Genomic DNA, 19,633 nt, shown 5'->3' with positions numbered 1-19,633 from the left:
CAAAGTTTAAAATGACCGACTGACTCACCTGCCTTCCAAAGATATTGATGCTCTTTACAAAATGTTTATTGGAAACATTTGATAGAGCATTAAGAACCTTCAATGTGGGAGCCATGATCTTCTCTTCCTCATGCTTTTCTAGGTAAATCAATCTGTTGCATCATCCACTGTTCTCAATTTAGCTCAAAGCCTCATAATACTTTGATTCTGGCTAGGAATATCCAGGATTATCCGTTTTTGCAAGACAAAAATGTTTTATAGCAGTGAATTACCTATAAGAATGGTTGTCTTTTACGGACATGTTAACTATCAAGTCTTTTTTTAAAAAAAACTTTTCTTTAGTCTTTTAGTTTCTTTTATGTATCCAGTATAATATATTCTTCCATGTCATTCTTGTAGTCTGTCAGCTCCACTTTCAAATTAGTCTTGTCAGATAAAACTTGTTCTACTTCCAAAATATCGTTTAAACACATTCTATCTATAGAAGTCTACAAAAATCTTAAAATTAACTTCTGGGTTCATTATTCAAAAATATTCCTCAATATATATTTTGCTCCATTTTATATTTCTAAGTGTTCTTCTCCTTCAAAGTGTAATTTTAATTCTATCTGGTTCTCTTTAGTGTCCAGTTTTAAAGTCTTTTTTTTTTAAGAATTCAAAACAAAAACATTTCTCATGGGTAGGATTATTATAATAAATTCCTAAATGCTTATTTCAAAATTTTCTGGACCCTTAGCCTGTTTGCAACTTTTAAAAATCAAAGGTTGTTTTGTTTTTTTAAAAAAGAAGTCCTTAAAATTTCTTTGTAAGGATTGAAGGAAGTACATGAGCCATGGTGGCGCAGTGGTTAGAATGCAGCCTTGCAGACTAACTCGCTGTTCACTGTGATGAGTGCGATTCCTTCAGTCCTGACCAGCTTGAGGTTGACTCAGCCTTCCTCCTTCCAAGATTGGTAAAATGAGGACCCAGATTGTAGGGGACAATATACTGACCCTGTAAACTGCTTAGAGACGACTGTAAAGCACTGTAAAGTAGTTTATAAATCTAAGTGCTATTGTTATTTAGTGCTGTAAAACCTATCAACCTAAAAGTTCTTAATGGCTGACTCTTCCTTTATCTCTTAGAGGTCTATAAATATACTGGAGACCTCTGTCTTATGTTATCTTAGTAAGGGCAACTATCTGGTGATCTTAAGTCCTCTTTTTGTCCTGAGATAAATTACAAAGAACTGGTCTAATAACCAGTTCTTAATTTCTCTGTGGTTATAAATTTTCCCTCTAGTATACCATTTTATTATACTTCTGTATTAAATTATATGCAATTTAATATAACTTATTGTTTTGAAAAGATTTTACTTTAAAATATCAGGTAGAAACACTATTTAATAAGTTAATAAAGCAAAGGTCTTTTCTTCTGGTTCATATGCCTTTTGGCAATGAAAGCTATTTCATAAAATGAAACTGCCAAAAGAACAATAATAGGGGGTAGATGCTAATCATACTGAGCGAGAAAAAAATTCTATGTTGTGATAAATATTGTCTTATCATAAAAAATATTTTTGGTATATTTAAATTAAGTTTGTAAGACTTAAATCCAGCAGTTATTGGTCAAAAGAAAACACAATACCACAAATTATAGGTTGGTATTCATGTTATGTTTCTACGAAAGAAAGCTATAGCTTTATCCCAGATTTTGACATAGGTTTTGGCTGTATCAGGCATGTAGCTGTTAATAGGGAGGAGCAGTCTCAACACATCTGTGCAGGGCAGAGATGGTATTCAGATGGTTCTCTATGGTTTGGGTGAACCGGTAGCAGTGGCTGCAGGAAGCTCTGTCCACCCGCTCTGACATAATGCATAAGCACTGCGCATGCGCAGAAGGCAGTGTGCATGTGCAGATGCGGCACGTGCAAGCAAAGTGAGCACAAGTGCATGCACACTCACATTTGCAAACAGGTAGGGAAGGTAAGTGAATCCCACCGCTGGTGCAGGGTATTTCTTGCTAGCATTGTTGTCTGTTTTTATGATTTATTGTTATGCTGTGAGCAGCCCAGAATTATTGCATAAAAAACTGGTGGCCATATAAATCTTTTAAACAAACACATGCCTTTTCTTAATATGAAGATTGAGAAATCTTAATCTAGCTTTCAGTTTGTGATTCCTTTAGAACAAAATAATAAAAACCTTGTTCATGAAGGTATCTCACTGAGAAGTGGTGATACTAGATCAGGCATGATAGACGAGAAGGCTTTGGGATTTGAATTGTGTTTTACAAATCCATTCCATGACAAACAAAATGATGGCAACATTTTTCAAAGAAACACATACTATATAGCTACTTCTTCTTTTAAGGAACACCCCCTTCTGTCCAGATCACTTAAAACAATTCTAAAATTTAGAACTTTAATGTAAAGAAAAGAAGTTTCTGAAACCTACATCTGATAGAAGTGATAATTGTGAGTCTTACAACTACCAGTGTGTTTTCACAGGGATGACACAATAGAACTGTGTAACTCACAAACACAAGTTACTGTAGTTATTAATAGAAAAAATGTACAAATCCAGATATAGAATTCATCACAAGTTCATGTTTCAAAGCTATTCTTATCTTACAAGAAGAATATTAAACAATTACCCCAGCAAGGCTGTGATCCTAGGTGTGTTGCAATTTTACTGGGTACTACAATTAGAGGTGAAGAGGAATGTATTTTTTTTTCCAACCTGGAACAAAGCAATCAAAATTAAAACATTCCAGCAAATTGTTTCACATTGATTGTGTTCTGACGGAACAAATGTTGAGTGTTACTAATGTTTCAGCCTATCATGCTTCTTTCAAGTGGCTCGGCAAGGACAGGCTTCCAAGGGCACAAAAGCACTGATGAGTAAATTTATTACAGAAGAGCTAATGAAACCATTACAGTATTCCACTTACTGCTGTAAATCAGATGTAATTTATATATGAACTCAAAATGCAGTCTTGTACCTCTTTTTCCCTGCTCTTATTTAATAGGCTAAAAGTCACTCTCTTTTGGATAAGAGAGACAATTTCCATCTGTCTTTTTGTTTCAGTAATACTGATCTTATATCAAGCTATTTGCTTGTTAACATATGAGAACTGGCTCTCATGCAGCCATAGAAAAAATGGAAACTTGAGTCCCCCTTTTTTCTTTTTCACCAGAGCACCACAATATGAAAATCTGTCTCATACTAGCCAATTTGCAGCAGGTCGAAGCAACTGCTATCAAATCAGTAAAAGGAGTCTGAAGGGAAAAATATCTAGCTAGTTATAGATGACCTCTTGAAAGTTCAACACAGCTTTTACATGGGGTGAAATAACATGAACATTTCATATTGCAAAGGCATTATGCGATGTGATCCACAGGAAACAAGGTGAGCCCCCTGCCTCAGAAGCAAACAAATCATAATGGGCTGGTTATGTCCAAATTCAAGAAAATCAATGGGTTTCTTAGAAATAGTTATACTATACAGCTTCTGAATTTGGATGTTGAAACTTGGGAACTGATTGTGCTGAATTCTAATACCAGGACTGTCCATACTGTCAGCATCCAGTTATATCTCTTAAGAGCCCATTTTGTCTTCATTACTAGATGAATAAAGCCTGTAGTGTTAGAAATGGTGTTTGAAAAGACTTTATCCAAAGGGTGGGCTAAAAAGCTGTTCTGTCCATGCAGAGCTTTGATCCTTTCTGCCCCTTCTCCCTTCTATAAATAAAACTGTGAAAGTCTGGCTAAAATATCAGTTAACAGGAACGAAATCAATAGCCAAGATATCATCTAAAGCTTCATCTGAAATGTACCTATGGCAAATACCAGCAGAATGTCTCTCTAAAGTAAGGATTTGTAATATTGCAATTAATGTCTCTGGAAGATAATAAAATATCACTCAAATATTATTAATACAAAGGAATCTTCATACAGTATTTATATTTGATGGGAAGGAGTACTGCCACAAGCCTCCAAAACAACATCTCCAAAAAGAATGTGTAGATGAAAGAAACTTCAGAGCATAGAGAAATTTTTACATAGTGCTTTGGTGTTCTATTTTCTGTTGCCTTCTCTTTTTCTTCCCCGAAGCACAACATAGCATACCATAAAAAAAGAGAAAGAACTCCTTGCTTCAAAGTAAGTTAACCTGCCTCTAGGCATTCTTCACAACTAACCCAGTTTGCCATATTTGAAACATCGTCTCTTATACCAATATCTGTTCATAAAAATTAAGATCAACACTTACAAATGAAAAGATGGAATTTCTTGTGGCATTTGCTCCAAACAGATTAATGGAAACAATTTAGAACAATTTCATTTAGAAAGAGAAGACTACATTTTGATGTGTGTCAGATTTTGAATAATTATCCATATAAAAATAAGGCGTATCATTTTAGATATTAGGAACCATTTGCTTATCAAACTGTAATTTATGTGATTGTATAGTATTATAGCTGGATAGAAATGACTGATAATCAGATAACAAATTTAACATTAAATCTCTGTTTGTATGTTATGAAATGGACTAAATGCACCACGTAACTAATATGGGCAACTCTACTGCATTACAAAGAGATTAATAACACATTACAAAGGGATTATTTAAAGAAACAAAAACAAAACTGACAATGAAAACACTGGCAAGGGTGCTAAGGGGAGAAAATAAATTATTGCAGGAAACAAGATTCAGATTGAAATAAGTCAAACAATGGAACTTCAACACCATCACTGAAATGGAGTAATAATACCTCACAGATGGTGACACAAGGAATGTTTCCTGCCTGCATTTTTATATATATGATTGCTTTGTTCAAAAGCAACAGCAGTTAAAACCATCATTTTAGCCTTGTCCATCCACTGCAGGATGAAAGCCTCTTCCACATGTTTCCAACAGACACACACACACACACACACACACACACACACACACACACACACACACACGCATATACACACATACACACATTTTCTCTCTTAAATCAAAACTCTCTAGCTTATCAGATTTCTATTTTGTCACTCTGAGCTAATTCAGCTAGTGGTGCAGCCTACTGTAAAAGGAAAATATTTTTTGCTTAAAGCACTGCCTTTGGCATGATCACCATCTAGTGGATTTGTGAAAGAAGACACATTTCCTCTAACACTAAAAAAGTCCATATTATGTATCTGTAAAACATATGATACCAACAACCTCACAAATATTCCCGTGGTCACAAATCAGGGCTGGCCTTAGGCAGCAGTCTTAGATGGAGTCTCTAATAAGCACTGAAAGTCAAACCAGGAGACAGGATTCAAGAGGAAGCAGAATATCAGGAACAAATTGGATGCTGAGAATATCTAAAAATAGAAAAGGAAATCCTCTTATGTATCTTCATCAGGAGCAGTAGGGTGAGATGAAGATATATGCTGAAGCCCCACTTTTTTTGGCCATGTTGGGCCATGATGATTCTACAGAATTAAGGATGAAATTATCAGGTAAAATAAACAAATTTAGATTATTCATAATTTGGTTTCCATTGTGAAGGGGTAAATATCGTTTTGGCAGTGAACACCTCATTTGAGACCTATGGGATTAAAATACCTGGGCTAGTGGCAGTTAGATAAGATCTGGAAAACCAGGAAACATTTTAAGGAAGAGTAGAGCTATCAGTGCTGAAATACCACAAAGTTTGTTAGCTGAAGGAAAGGTCTAAGTTGCTGAGAATTGAGGTTCAACAAGTATAGGTGACTGGCAGAGGGATGAGAGTAGGTTTTATTGAAGCTACTCTTTCTTGATGACAATGACAATATGATTATTTGAATGCATACACTTCAGATAAACATAACAAATGCAGGATAACAACAATTAAAACTGTACTTTCAAACAGCATTCAGTAGTAAAAGCACAATATTATCATCTCAAAGTAGTATTTCATTCCATTCAGTTTAATGGCAGGTGTTCACTCAAATGTTGTTGAAATAAAATAAAAGTCCCAACAGTTCCAAATAATGTGGACCCAGATGAAGGATGCTGAAAACTATTGCTTAACAGCATTTGGAGGGCCACAATTTTCTGAATGCTGCTCTAAAATTTTCATACCAGGGTAAATTCTGTTGAATTGTAACAATAGTAAGTAAATTCCAAAGGATATGAGTGGAGGAAAAATGCTGAATTTTATATATTGGGGTAGGAACTAATGTCACATCAATCCCTGATCAGGTCCCTTCCCCTAGCATCCTTGTACAAACTTGTGTATGGATAAAACTTTCTAATTTGAAATAGCTTTTTTTGTTTAATTTCCTATTAGTTTTTATAAATGGACCTCAGCTTTAATCAGCTGTTGCTCTAGGAATAATTTTTTACATTGTAAACACTGTGGGTATAGCACCTAGTATGCCAGTCAGGGGCCAGGAATCAAAAAAGTCAAGTGAAAGCAGACTGAGTGCTATCTTGTCATTGAAATGCAGTGGAGCAAGGAACTATTAGAACATCAATAAAAGTCAAAGGAGCAAGATTTGTATCTATATTAGCAACTTTTAAAGAAACTATAATTTTATAGTAAATTGGGAAAGTGAAAAACGGGTTGACTAAAGGGAGTTAAAACAGCAACCTTTCTTGAACCAAAATTGGAACTATCCATGGTACTGGAAGAACTTACCTATTTTGTTGTTTAGTGGCTTATAGTTTGTATTAGGTAGGGATAATAATGCTGGTAAGTGATACTATTTGCATTAACCTTGGGTAAAGAACAGGAAAAATGACAGTGTCATTGTAAAACACTGTTTAACTTTGGAAATAACAAGGAAATAACACCTTGAAAATAATCTGGTGCTAAGCATTGTTAACGTGAGACCAAGTATTCTTGTCAACCTTGTAGAAACTGGCATAATGACAATTCTTAAACAATTGTAACACAAATCCAACAGTAGCCTAGTTGAATTTGAAACTATTACAGAAGGGATGAAGTAAAATGTTGTTTTCCCTTACTGTTTTGGAATCCCATTTCCCTTAGGCAGGTAGTTTTAAAAAAGAAGATTTGGTGGCTAGAGCAAACCAGTCTGATCTTCTGCATCTGAAAACTAGACAGATTAAACTTTATTAAACTATCTATATAAGTGAACCTAGATTTAATTTTTTAGAAAAAAAAACCTTTTATTTTGCTTTTAATCTTGGTTTGGATCACATGATGGGCTAGATTTATGGTTAGCTGAGCTTAACATGCATGCAAATGCAGCTGTCATCTCAGTATTCTCACTGAAGTAAATTTCTAGCCACATCTGTACAAACTAAGTTAACCTTTGGAGGAGAAAGGAAAAGCAGACTGAGGGCAGATACTCAAGGGGTAAGACAAGTGATCATCCTTATGGCATTCACACAGCAGGTGATAGCAGACATTGCTTGACCTACATTTCTTTATGAATAGACTAATGAGATATTATAGGCCTATTCAAAAGAGGCTATCTTGATGAGGACCATTTCCTGAGATGAAATTTGGTGAAGGCTAAAATTGGATCCCCTCTTTCATAAGTATGAGACTCTGAAATAAAACCAGATGATTTTAATTTATTATTTTTGTTGGCATCCTTTCCTTGCAGTAAGTGAAAGTCTGCTAAATATTCACAGAAAGGGCAGTCAGGGGCTATCATTAAAAAGTGCTGATTGAAGGATCAGCAGCAATTCTCTGAAACAGATTGCAAATAGATAGATAGCTGGGTTTACCATCAAGTATTCATCCATCACAGAATTGCTGGCAAGTCACTCCCTTGTTGATACATATACAATATTTATATGATATATCTGTTGTCAGGTCCATATTATGCATTCTTAAACGTTTAATTCTTTGCATTAAATCCTTAATTTTACATTGGTAGAGTAGTTAGGAAATGTGCAATTGTTCTTGGCTTTGGGCTGCCTTTAATGGAATGAAATGAGCTAAGAACAAGAGCAATGGGGTGTGTTGACTATGATGTTAAAGTAGAGCCAGGCAGATCTATTTTCAATCCTGGAACTCACTGGGTCACAGAGAGCTTATTGTTCTTTCTCAGCCCAAACTATCACAATATGGGATATAAATGAGGAAACGAAATGGTAGGTATATCAATCTGAGCCACTAGAAAAAAGTGTATGTGTGTGTGTATGGGTCTGTGTATTAAATTAAATCACCTTTCATAGATAGATAGATAGATAGATAGATAGATAGATAGATAGATAGATAGATAGATAGATAGATAGATAGATGATAGATAAAAGAAAGAAAGAAAAATTATTTAATTTAATTTCACTTATGTTTGTATAAATCACCCTTCTGAGTATCATATCATTATCTTAAAAATGTAAGCTTTTGGAGAGATTCTGAGGACTGCATCCAAAATTGCTGGGAGCCACTTAATGATTTTAGATGTCAAATGTACCTTGAGGTAAGATACAAACAGACAGATGCCTATCTAGAAACAATGTTCTAAAGTCACCATTCTCTGTGCATGTATAATATTGTAATTGTTGGTTCTGTCTGATATAAAAGCTTAGAGAAAACACATAAATTCTTTACCTTAAAAAGTAGAAGTCAAATAAAGAAACCCAAGTAAATTTTTAGCTATGGTTTTAAACTTTCCACCCAATAAGCATTTTTAAGCCCATTCTTTATATTTATTAATTTATTTAGACTTATATACCGCTTCATAGGGCTTTCAACCCTCTCTAAGCGGTTTACAGATTTTTAGCAAATTGAGTCAGCAAATTGCCCCCACAGTCTGGGTCCTCATTTCACCCACCTCAGAAGGATGGAAGGCTGAGTCAACCTTGAGCCGGTGAGATTAGAACCGCTGAACTACAGATAACAGTCAGCTGAAGTGGCCTGCAGTACTGCACCCTATCCACTGTGCCACCTCGGCTCACTAAATGAAAGATATTCCATTATCATGCAGTTAATCTTCTCCTTATTGTTTTGCAAGACACTAGCTGTTTTCCTTGATTATGTCAACTTTGTTTTCAATAAACATGGCCAGATGTGAATCCAAATAGTTCCAAATTGTAGTAAATTAAAAGTTCATTGATTCATTGTACAACCCTAGAATAATTCTCTATAACTGTATAGGTGATAAAGGATTATTGCAAACATTTAATTTTCAATTACTTCTCTTTTCTTACTAAAAACTATTAGATAGCAATAGTTAGGCTTATATACTGCTTCATAGGGCATTCAGCCCTCTCTAAGCGGTTTACAGAGTCAGCATATTGCCCCCAACAACAATCTGGGTCCTCATAGATGTCATAATCATAGAATTGGCAGTTTATCCAATCTGCTCCCAATCAATGCAGAAATCATAATTAGACTATCACATGTTTAGTCTCCATTTAAACACCTCAATGAAATGAAGCCCATCACTAACCTCTTAATAAGTGAATCCATTTTATCTTCCCTTAGATGAGTACTCAAAATACGGATCTAAATCTTAACTCAAGAACTTCTGTTGGGTTTTAACCTCAGCCTTTAACTATTCCCCAACACTCATTACTGTCTGTATGTTTAAATTCCATTTAGAATTTCCTATTGAGGTGTGCCAAATAGATGTACACAGACCTATTTAAAGAGTAGTTAAATATTTAAAGAGCAAGTATAGAAAAAAATGAATTTTTTTGAATGCTCAAACTGTGAACTGTGATAAGGCACAAGATACATGTAACATAATTTTTTTTTACAAAGAGGTGAGGAAAAAAGACTTTTCTACACACTCCAACCAAGCAACTGTGGAAATGGCTGAGTTTTCTCTAGTGTGTATTGTAACTAATTTGCATTATTTTCCTGTATTCATTTATTTCTTGTTTTAATTTGGTTTACACCAGTGACCAGTGTTCTCTGACAAAGCAAATATTGTGCATAAAGGATGTATTTTGACACTCTCACTCCATATTGTAATAAAAATCCCAGAAGAAACACCTTTGAGGACATTGGTCTACTGAAGCTGAAGGCATTTTGATCTCCAACTTTAAGGCTTGTTTGTGTCATATGCAAGGGTGATGGGTGTCTAGTTTCAAATCCTCTTTCTTTTAAATAAGATTGGATCATTAGAAGTAACATACCATAACAGACTGCTCTTCCTAATGCTTCTATGCCCACATTTTTGCTTCAGTAATCAATTTTGCAAAGTGATGGAAAGAAAAAAATTAGCAAGGGTGGCTGAAAAGTTATTTTAAATCAGACCTGCATCCTGAAGAAACTATCTCAGTTTCTAGCTGAAAAATAGAACATATTGAAAGTTTCTGAGAGAGATCTTTTACTTGCAGTTCTGTTTTCTGAATCAGATGAATCACTCCTTTGTCAGCTGTCAACATCGTACTCTATTTGACCTCAAAGAATATTTATAAACTATAATTGTCCATCAGCAACTCAAATAGTTTTGGGAGCACTCTAAGGAACTATATAGCATCTCTTTTTGAGAACTACACTGATTGTTGATTGCCTTCAGAGTGTAATTCAAGGTGCTTATTGTCACCTTTAATGCTCTATGTATTCCAGGTCCAGGATATCCTCAGATCAGTGAGGAAATTCATTTTTTTTACTCTGGGTGTGGCTTGGTGGGCATGGCAGGGTAAGGATATTGCAAAATCTCCATTTGCAACCCACTCTGGGGCCAGCCATAGGTAGTAGTTGTCGGTTTTCTGAACTACTCAAAATTTCCTCTACCAATTCTCCAGAACCTATTAGAACTTGCTGAATTTCATCCCTGCCTTAGAGCCATTTTCTCCTAATGACAACTGTCCATCTAATAGCAGGAAGTGCTGTCTATGTGTCCCTCATCTAGTGGCGTCATCTTCAGGAGCCAGATATTTGATTCCCCCCTCCTTCCTTTGGATTTTTAGAAAAGTGAACACTTATACATTTCTTGAGTCACATGGAGCTGAATTGTTATGACTATCCTTCCAAATAATTATTTGGCTTTTATTGTATTGAATTTGATTTCCACTTTTATTTACACAATGACATATATTGCATTGCTTTTAAATTTGATTATAACACTTGTCTTCTGAATCCAAAGTTATGTATTTGGGAAGTATACAATATTCAAAGTTACTCTTCGAAGTATCCAATAAACCCTATAAGTAAATAAATAAATGAAAAAAAACCCCTTTTTATATGTAACTGCATTATCATTGCTCAAACAATTGTCTTTTTTTTCTGGAGACATCCCTTAATCAATATATATGTAATAAAACCATAGTTTGCTGGATTCATCTTAATGGTAACCTGTTGTGGCCCAGCAGGATCCGGTTGAGCTGCTGATGGACTCGGATAGCGAGGAACCATATGAGTCTTCCAGGGAAGATGTGGAGGACCCTGGGCAAGGTTCAGACTCAGAGCAGGGACCAGAGAGGCTGGTTGGCCACCAGGAGGCGCCTGAGGCATGGAGCAGTGGGGAGGGCTCAAGGCTGTTTGTTCCTGATGCCAGACATAGAAGGACAGAGAAACAGAAGCAGTAGCTGCGGAGGCAGACTCAGAGATGATAATAAGCTCAGGTGGTTGTGGCTTGGCCCCTCCCAAGAGACTATATAAGTAAAAAAGTGGGGAGGAGTCATTTGCAAGACACAACCATTTGAAACTGTACTGGAATATTCTGTCTGTCGTGTATCTGTGCCTGTTGGATTTTCAACTAGTCTTGCATGTGAGTCGTGTCTGGGCCTTCAGCCAAAGGAGTTGATAAAACCGTGATTATGGAGTGGCAAACAGCCAAGCCTGTGTCTGGGTGATTTGCAGGTTGGAAAGGGGGGGGGTCAGAACAGTAACCATAAATAATGGTTTAGCAATTATGGTGGGGAGTCTCCAAAATGTTGCATTAAATCAACAAGCCAACTCTTTCAAGTTATTTAACTATTTGGCTAGACAAATAGTTAAATTGTCATCAAAACAAAGAATCGATAATTGAACAGCCATTTGTTGCCTATGCTCTAGCTTTGCATTTTCAGCAATAGTGAATTACAAGATTGTCCAATTGTTTAACAGTGTCCATAAATTTTCATTTAGTATGAAAGTTAGATCTATATTGAATCCGACATTTCGACAAAGATAAAAAAGCCAAAAGAAATAATAATTAAAAAATAAATAAATCACAGAGGTGTGGTTTTTTTTAGAGCATTAAGCTAAAATAAAACATTTTCACAAAGCAACAGAGGGGAGGTTTCCAGTTTATTACAAAATGGATAGGCTTTATATAATACACATTGCTTAAGACCACAGTTCTCAGATTTCACAATTTTCTATGCTTGGGCCAAGGCAGAGGGAGAGAAAGAAGAGAACTTGGGCCAATATGCATGTCTATTTTACATGTCTGTAAATGGCTAACAGTTGCAAAACAACTACAGTAGTTTAGAAACTTGTATCCTGGATGCTTAGCAGTGATGCATACTAAGAAGTCTTACAGAATTCTGAATGTATTATACATGACCTAAATTTTCAAAGATGAATGGAAGCAAGAATCCAACTGAAATTGCATTTTAACTTGAAAGGATTTTTTTGAAGTAAAAAACTTCAAAGTATAAGAGGAAAACTTTTAAAACACTTATTGAACAATGAACTGCTGGTTTCCCAGTTTGACTTTTTCTCTCTCCAAAAATATAGGTAGTCCTCAATTTACAAACTTCATTTAGTGACCATTCAAAGTTACAATGGACCTGAAAAAGTGACTTATGAACATTTTTCATAGTTGCAACCTTTGTAGCATGTGATCCAAATTCAGATGGTTGGCAATTGGTTCATACTTACGACCATTGCTATTTGTAAGGGTCACGTGATCACATTTTGCAACCTTTTGACAAGCAAAGTCAATGGGGAAGCCAGATTCACTTAACAGCTGGGTTACTAACTTATCAACTATAGTGATTCACTTAACAACTGTGGCAAGAAAGGGGGCAAATGGGGCAAAACTAACTTAAATGTCTCACTTAACAACAGAAAGTTTGGGCTCAATTGTGGTCTGAAGTCGAGGATTACTTGTACTGAATAATAATTATATAGGGCTGGTTTTTTATCAATACTTCTTTTGCAACTTGAAATATATTATATTGTAGATCACAAGCAACATCATAAAATGCACAATAATATAATCATAAAATTATTAATATATCAAACATACAGTTGATATATTAACCTAAAACTATACCCAGATATGAAACAAAAAGTATTTCTCACATAGTTAGATATCTACCCTCTGTCACTGTACAACATACATTGAAAAATATAAGAACAACTAGTAACAAACCAGATGTATGCATATTTTTGGAGAGAGAACAAGTTAAACTGGGAAAGCAGGTTTAACTTGACAAATATATAGCTAATCATGCATTTGTTAAATAATGCACTTTGGGGAATTTCCTTACTTATATGGAAACTTCTTCTCCTTGCCTTTGGAATGAAATGGCAGTAGAATTTATGACAGAGAAATAGCAGAGAAACAATTTGTTAGAAATGTGAATAGAAAAAAACAGTGTAGACGTATATATTGATGCTGATTTGTCTGGACTGAAAGTTGACTTACTTTTGGTGCTTATTAAAGGATTAACTATAATTTGATTTCCACTTTTATTTATACTTGCGTGCCATAAGTGGGGGGAAGCACACGGGGGTCATGTGTGGATGTGCTGCACCCATAATGCAATGCACGACCCCCCCAGTGCTCATGCGCGCACTACAGGCACTCCCCCCATTTTTCATGTTTTTTTACCCTCCCCAGGATCCAGAGGCTTTATAGGAGCCTGGGGAGAGCGAAAACACCCTCCCCCACCTCCGGACGCCCTCTGGAGGCTCCAGAGACCTTCAGGAAGCTTCCATGAAGCCTTCGGAGCAGTCAAAACGACCCTCTGAGCAAACCGGAAGTCCATTCCTGAACTTCTGGTTTGCCCATAGGGCCGTTTTTTTGCGCTCCGGAGGCTTCACGGAAGCTCATGAAGCCTCCGGAGGGCCTCGAGGGGGGGGGGAGACTGTTTTTGGCATCCCTAGGCTCCTATAAAGCCTCTGTAGCCTGTGGAGGGCAAAAAATGGCTTTAAAAAAGGTGAACTCAACTGGCCAGCCTGCACATGCGTGCTGGCCAGCTGACAGGGCAGCGCCTCATGTGCCATGACAAATGGCTCCGCGTGCCACCTGTGGCTCATGTGCCATAGGTTCGCCATTACTGAACTATAAGATACAATTTCTTTCAATTTTTTCTGCTTAGATATTGCAAATAAAGCAGTTATTATAAAGTTCTGTCATTGGAAGGCAATTAAATCCAATGAGAAGCCTTTAATACTGGCTTTAAAAGATTTTCTTGGAGGTATGGGATTTATAAATCAGTTTAAACTGGCCATCATTCTGTTCTTCCAAAGTTTTATTTTTTTTAAAAAAGAGCTGGAAAATCTGCATTCATTCACATCTGTCTTAGATTATATAGCTTTGTATAGAACTACACCAAATGTATATTTATACATTTCTTTCTCAGTCATTTCCAATTAAGCCAGCCTAATGCAGTTCAGATTTTCATATGTGCTAATAAAGTATGTACTTAAAAAATAAACTCACTCTTCATAAAACTTGCCCTCTTTTGTATGTATTTTTCCCATTTATATGCCCTTTGTACCATTTTTGAAATAAATTCTATTCAGTGCTTCCCATCAGTGTCTCAAAAGCATCTGCAAATTGCATCATTTTATTCCCACAATGGACTTCTATTATATCAATGTCCTATAGAGAAATTTTGAACTAATAAAAGAATCACGACTGAGAACTTCAAAATCAAATTTTGTGGGAATCTTTTACAGTACAGAAGAAATTAAAGATATCATAAAGCAAAGGACACGGTAGCCCTCAAAACCTAAAGAAGGACCAAACCAACAGACAAAGGCTGAATCAGAGGTATCATGAACAGCATACAATATATATTTAAAAGCCAAAATATTATTAAAGGACAAAGAAATCCATATCCTATTAACACCATCCCAATGCAGAAACTAGACAACCTGATCAAGAGAAACCTCAGTGACCCAACCAAGAAATATCACACAATGAAAACTCACAACACATGGAAAGATTCAATTATAGTTTCAATTAGGAAATCATAACCATCCTAGACCAAGCTGGATCCAAAAATGCTAGAATATTCTTGGAAGCCTGGCATTCAGATAAATCAGCCACGAACAAACACAGAAACAACCCATATTTACACAGCATTCAAAAGAGACAATAGAAAACGCTAAGAAGGAAACAACGACAAGAGCACATCCTCTCCAACAGCCAATATCCAGATAAGGAGAGATTATCACTAGTCAAACAATCAAGCAGAAAACAATAACCTAATCAAGGAACTACCAATGAGAAAACCAAACCCCCACCAACTGGCAGGATACACTACTGTATATACACAGGGAACAAACCCCACACTATTCTTCATGATTATGTTCAGGTAATAAAACTATGCAAGCAAACAAATTCAAAAGGATACCATAATTCAACCCTGAACTACATATATTTTTTCTATAGAACCATGACTGGTTATTATCTACAAATGCTCATTTAGAATTTCAATAATACAATTTAGTTCAAACTTACTTTGGACCAAAGTAAAACACATAATGGATATGAAGTTTTCAAATAGCACTAGAGCTCATTAATTGGGATCAAGGTTTGGGAGAAGAGGATGAAACTTTCCATCTTCATATTTCATTTTTTCTTTTAAATCTCTCTCACTTGCTATTTTGCTCAAATTATGCAATTTTTCAAGATCTCCAGACACCAGTCAATTGAAACCTGGACCTGGGAATCAAAAGGATCTGGCCAATCAGAGGTAACTAGAAGATGTAAAAATGAAAGCTAAAGGGACAGTTCCAAGAATTGGGAAAAAAAATAAGAATCTCAAGTACAATTAAATAGCTGAAAACTGCCGTCATTTGTTGTTAAATGAACAACTATACATTTTCTCAGAATTTACTGGTGCCTGAAAGGGCTGGAAGCAGCTGGAAAAAAATAGATAGGTTCATATGTAAGATTATATCAATTTGTTTCACTTTCACTTCCTGGGACAAAATATTAGTGAGTGAAGGGAATTCTTACTTCCTTACATTATTCTACAGTATTTGTGCAAAACAGAGCTGTCTCCCTTTGCTGTTACAGTAATTTTTCTCCCAGACAGATGGCATCCTATCACATAACATCACATACAAAAGGTACTGTGGGTGATAAACATATGGCTGTTATTAGCTATGAAAACAAGTTCTTCATTTTCCTTCTTTAAAAAGCTGAAAATTTCTTCAACTTCTACAGTGCCAAAATACATAGTCTCTCATTTTACCATTTGAAAATATTATAGGAGTATGTCACTCCAGATAGCTATCCTTCAAAGCTTCTGTAAGCGTTCTGTGCTTTCCCATATAATGTAAATATATCACACAGTACTTTCCCTGGATATATCCTCTCATTCTTTGCTAATACTGTAGACTATATAAAATAAAGAGTTATAATCAGTTGATTTAATATAATTTAAGTTATGAAATAATTAAAGATGCATGTGATCGTTGAACCTCCCTTTAAAGCCTCAAGCAAATTTCAGTGATACTATTATCAATATAGTAATTAGTAGTATGATTTCCTATTATTCTGAAGTTTGAGACACCTCAAGAAATGTTCTCCCTTAATTACTTTATAAGTAAGTCAAGGTGGCAAAAAACATTGTATTCCTTCCTTCTCATAACAAGATTCCCAAGCATATTAACAGAGCCATATCATTAGAGCTGTTCAGAAACTCTAAAAAGGCGTCACCATTGAAAACAGCTAAAGCAGCAGCAGTAACCATTATCCTAGAAATCTTTGAAACATATATCATTCTCCTATTCACTAAAATCTTAGTGACAATCTTGCTTATGCTGGAACTCAATAAGAAAGATCTCATGCATACAATCTGAATGAGGAGAAATGTTTTGGGGCCAAAAGATTCCCTCCATATTTTGGGAGCAGGTTCCTCTGAGCTCCAATTTTAGTAAAATGAAATAGATAAATAAAAAAGAAAGTGGTTTATTACTGTCTCATGTGGCATATATTTTTGGTCTCTTTTTAATATATGAGAACAGTTTTTCTCATTTTAATTACATTATATGCAGGTGGAAAATGACATTAATGAGGTAAACAGTTGAACAACTTGCCTCCAGAAGTTGTAAATGCTCCGACACTGGAAGTTTTAAAGAAAAAAATGGATAACCATTTGTCCGAAATGGTACTGGGTTTCTTGCTTAAGCAGAGAGTTGGACCTCCAAAGTCCCTTCTATTCTATGTTAAGAAGTTATCTATCAATTCTTAAAAAGTCAGGTAGATTGCTTTGTCTTTGTTGAGATCTTCTGTGATTGCCTCATACTTTTTGTGTTTGCCTGTAGACCTCTCAAATGGTCTCAATAAATACCTTTTTTAATATATTGCAATTTTTACTTAGAATCTGTTTTACACATAATCTTATCCATATAACCAACCTATCTTCCTCTCCCTTTTCTCTTTCCACCTCACTCCACTTTAATTCCTACATCAGCCTATTACTCTATGCACCTGATGAACTGAGCTCCATCCTCCAAAAGGCCTTTTAATAAAATGTGTTCACTGGAAAAGATGCTACCAGATACCCAATTTTGTTGTTGTTGCCATAGATTAACCTAGTTCTCTTAGACCAATCTCCATAGAATATTGAGGTATCAGTTAACAACAGTTGGACGAAATTACAGTTACAGTAACTACAATGGAGGAAACTAGAGAAGGGAGGATTGTAATGAATAAGGAGTGACCTGAATTTAAAAAGACAAATTTTTGAACTTGTTTTATGAAAAATGAGAAAAAAAGGCATTCTAATGGGTTTCAAATTCTGAAATATAATCTAGCTAGAAACTGTTACTTGTGTATAAAAGTAATAGTTTTACCCAATATTCAAACTGCAATGCCTATAAATAAGTATGCCTTGATGAAACATGTATACATAAAACTATTCAACTATTCAGAGGATTTTAATAAACAGCACTGAGGGAGAATATATATAAGTAGCTTTTGCTTACTAACAATTTCATTTAATTAATCTTTAAAGTTACAATGGTGCAAAAACACAGCTTTACTGCAATTTATGTAATGAAATGAATGATGCATATTTTATTAAATTTGTGTGCTCCCATCTTGTCTAGAGATAACGGGTTGATTTACATAGCGCCTCACATTTACTTCTCTTGTGCTGTCCCACAGTCATATGATGGCTACTTCTGCTTCCAACAAGCAGAGTTAACAGTGAACACACAAGTAAAATGTGACACAAATAAAAAGTAATGTGTCTTGCTTAATGCAGTGTTTCATTTAATGACTAGAAAGTGATTGTAAGTTCCTTGTGAACATATTATTTCCTGCTTAGTGACCCCAGCATTTAGTAATGGGATTGTTGGTCCCAATTGTAGTACCTAAATGACAACTACTTGCAATTTTTAAAAAGTATAATTGAAATATATAATTCTACAAACAGATTTTCTCCAGTTTGACATTATGGCACACAATGGAAAATGGATTTACTTACCCTATTACAATACAAGACACAGCTGTTCCCAAAAACGCATATGCCAAAATGGATCCTAAATTGCGAAAAAAGTGTCTCTAGAAAACAAAACAAAAGATAAACATAAGTTTGTGAATGCTATGTATTTTAGAATGAATGAATGAATGTATGTATGTATGTATGTATGTATGTATGTATGTATGTATGTATGTATGTATCCCACATTTATTATTTTTACAAATAACCCAAGGCAACAAACATATTCCTCCTCCTATTTTCCCCACAACAACCATCCTGTGAGGTAAGTAGGGCTGAGAAAGAGTGATTGGCCTAAGGAAACCTAACTGGCTTTCATAGCTAAGGCAGGACTTGAAGCCACCCTCTGCTTTCTAGCTTTAACTGCTACCCCAAACTATAATTATATGCTTTCATCAAAATCTACACCAAAGTTACTGTTTTCAACTATTTTTTATATTTAATTAACAGTGGTCAATGCTTACATTCCAGCAAGTAAGAAATATCTTCTCCAATACATATTTAACAGTCTGGGTGTCAGGCGTGCCTCATTTAAAATCCAAGAAAAGAAACCCACAACACCAATTAATTAGAGAAAAGGTACTTTTACTGGATATGAAATGAAAACAATGAAAGTGAAGCAAGATCTGAGGCAAAAAGACGCAAATGTATACATATCAAAAGTTACCCAAATCCTTTCCCCCACCCAATGACCAATCTCCAACCCCCAAGGGTGTTGTGTGGGGTGCATTTTCAGGTGGCCTCATTCAGTTGGTATGAAAAGAGAGTTGACCTTGATCAAACCCCAACATAGACCTTCAGCATGTGCAAAAGATGGTCAGAACAAAACTCCCTTCTTCGAGATGTCTCCACCAGCCCGATTCCTCTCCCAAATACCATGAGCCCCTTCCGGTCCCAAAACTTAAACACCTTTCATTCTGTTTCATAAGATTAACTGTTTGAGGTATTATTTGAAAGATCAGCACTTTCCTAAGTAATGAAGACTGCTTTTTATTTGAGTTTAGAAATTCGGAGTGATTTTTCCAAGACAGAGAATGACTTGAAGTGTTTTGTATCCTGTATTGCAATATTGTAATTTTAAA

General features: G+C 35.4%; 1 protein-coding gene across 1 annotated transcript in view; it reads right to left on the bottom strand.

Annotated features, from left to right (window-relative positions):
• The window catches only part of SLC9A9 (solute carrier family 9 member A9), a 220,996-nt gene that overhangs the window by 187,815 nt on the left and 13,548 nt on the right, over positions 1-19,633 (bottom strand). Inside the window, exon 4 of the mRNA XM_014058069.2 lies at positions 18,537-18,613. Within this exon, the coding sequence (XP_013913544.2) occupies positions 18,537-18,613 (77 nt within the window). The remainder of the gene's footprint in view (positions 1-18,536; positions 18,614-19,633) is intronic.

This window comes from Thamnophis sirtalis, unplaced genomic scaffold, assembly GCF_051295495.1.
Source record: "Thamnophis sirtalis isolate CommonGarterSnake01/CBP01778 unplaced genomic scaffold, rThaSir2_p1.2 scaffold_11, whole genome shotgun sequence".
Lineage (NCBI taxonomy): Eukaryota > Metazoa > Chordata > Lepidosauria > Squamata > Natricidae > Thamnophis > Thamnophis sirtalis.
Note: the sequence above shows the minus strand (reverse complement) of the source record. Positions and strands in the feature narration are given on the sequence as shown.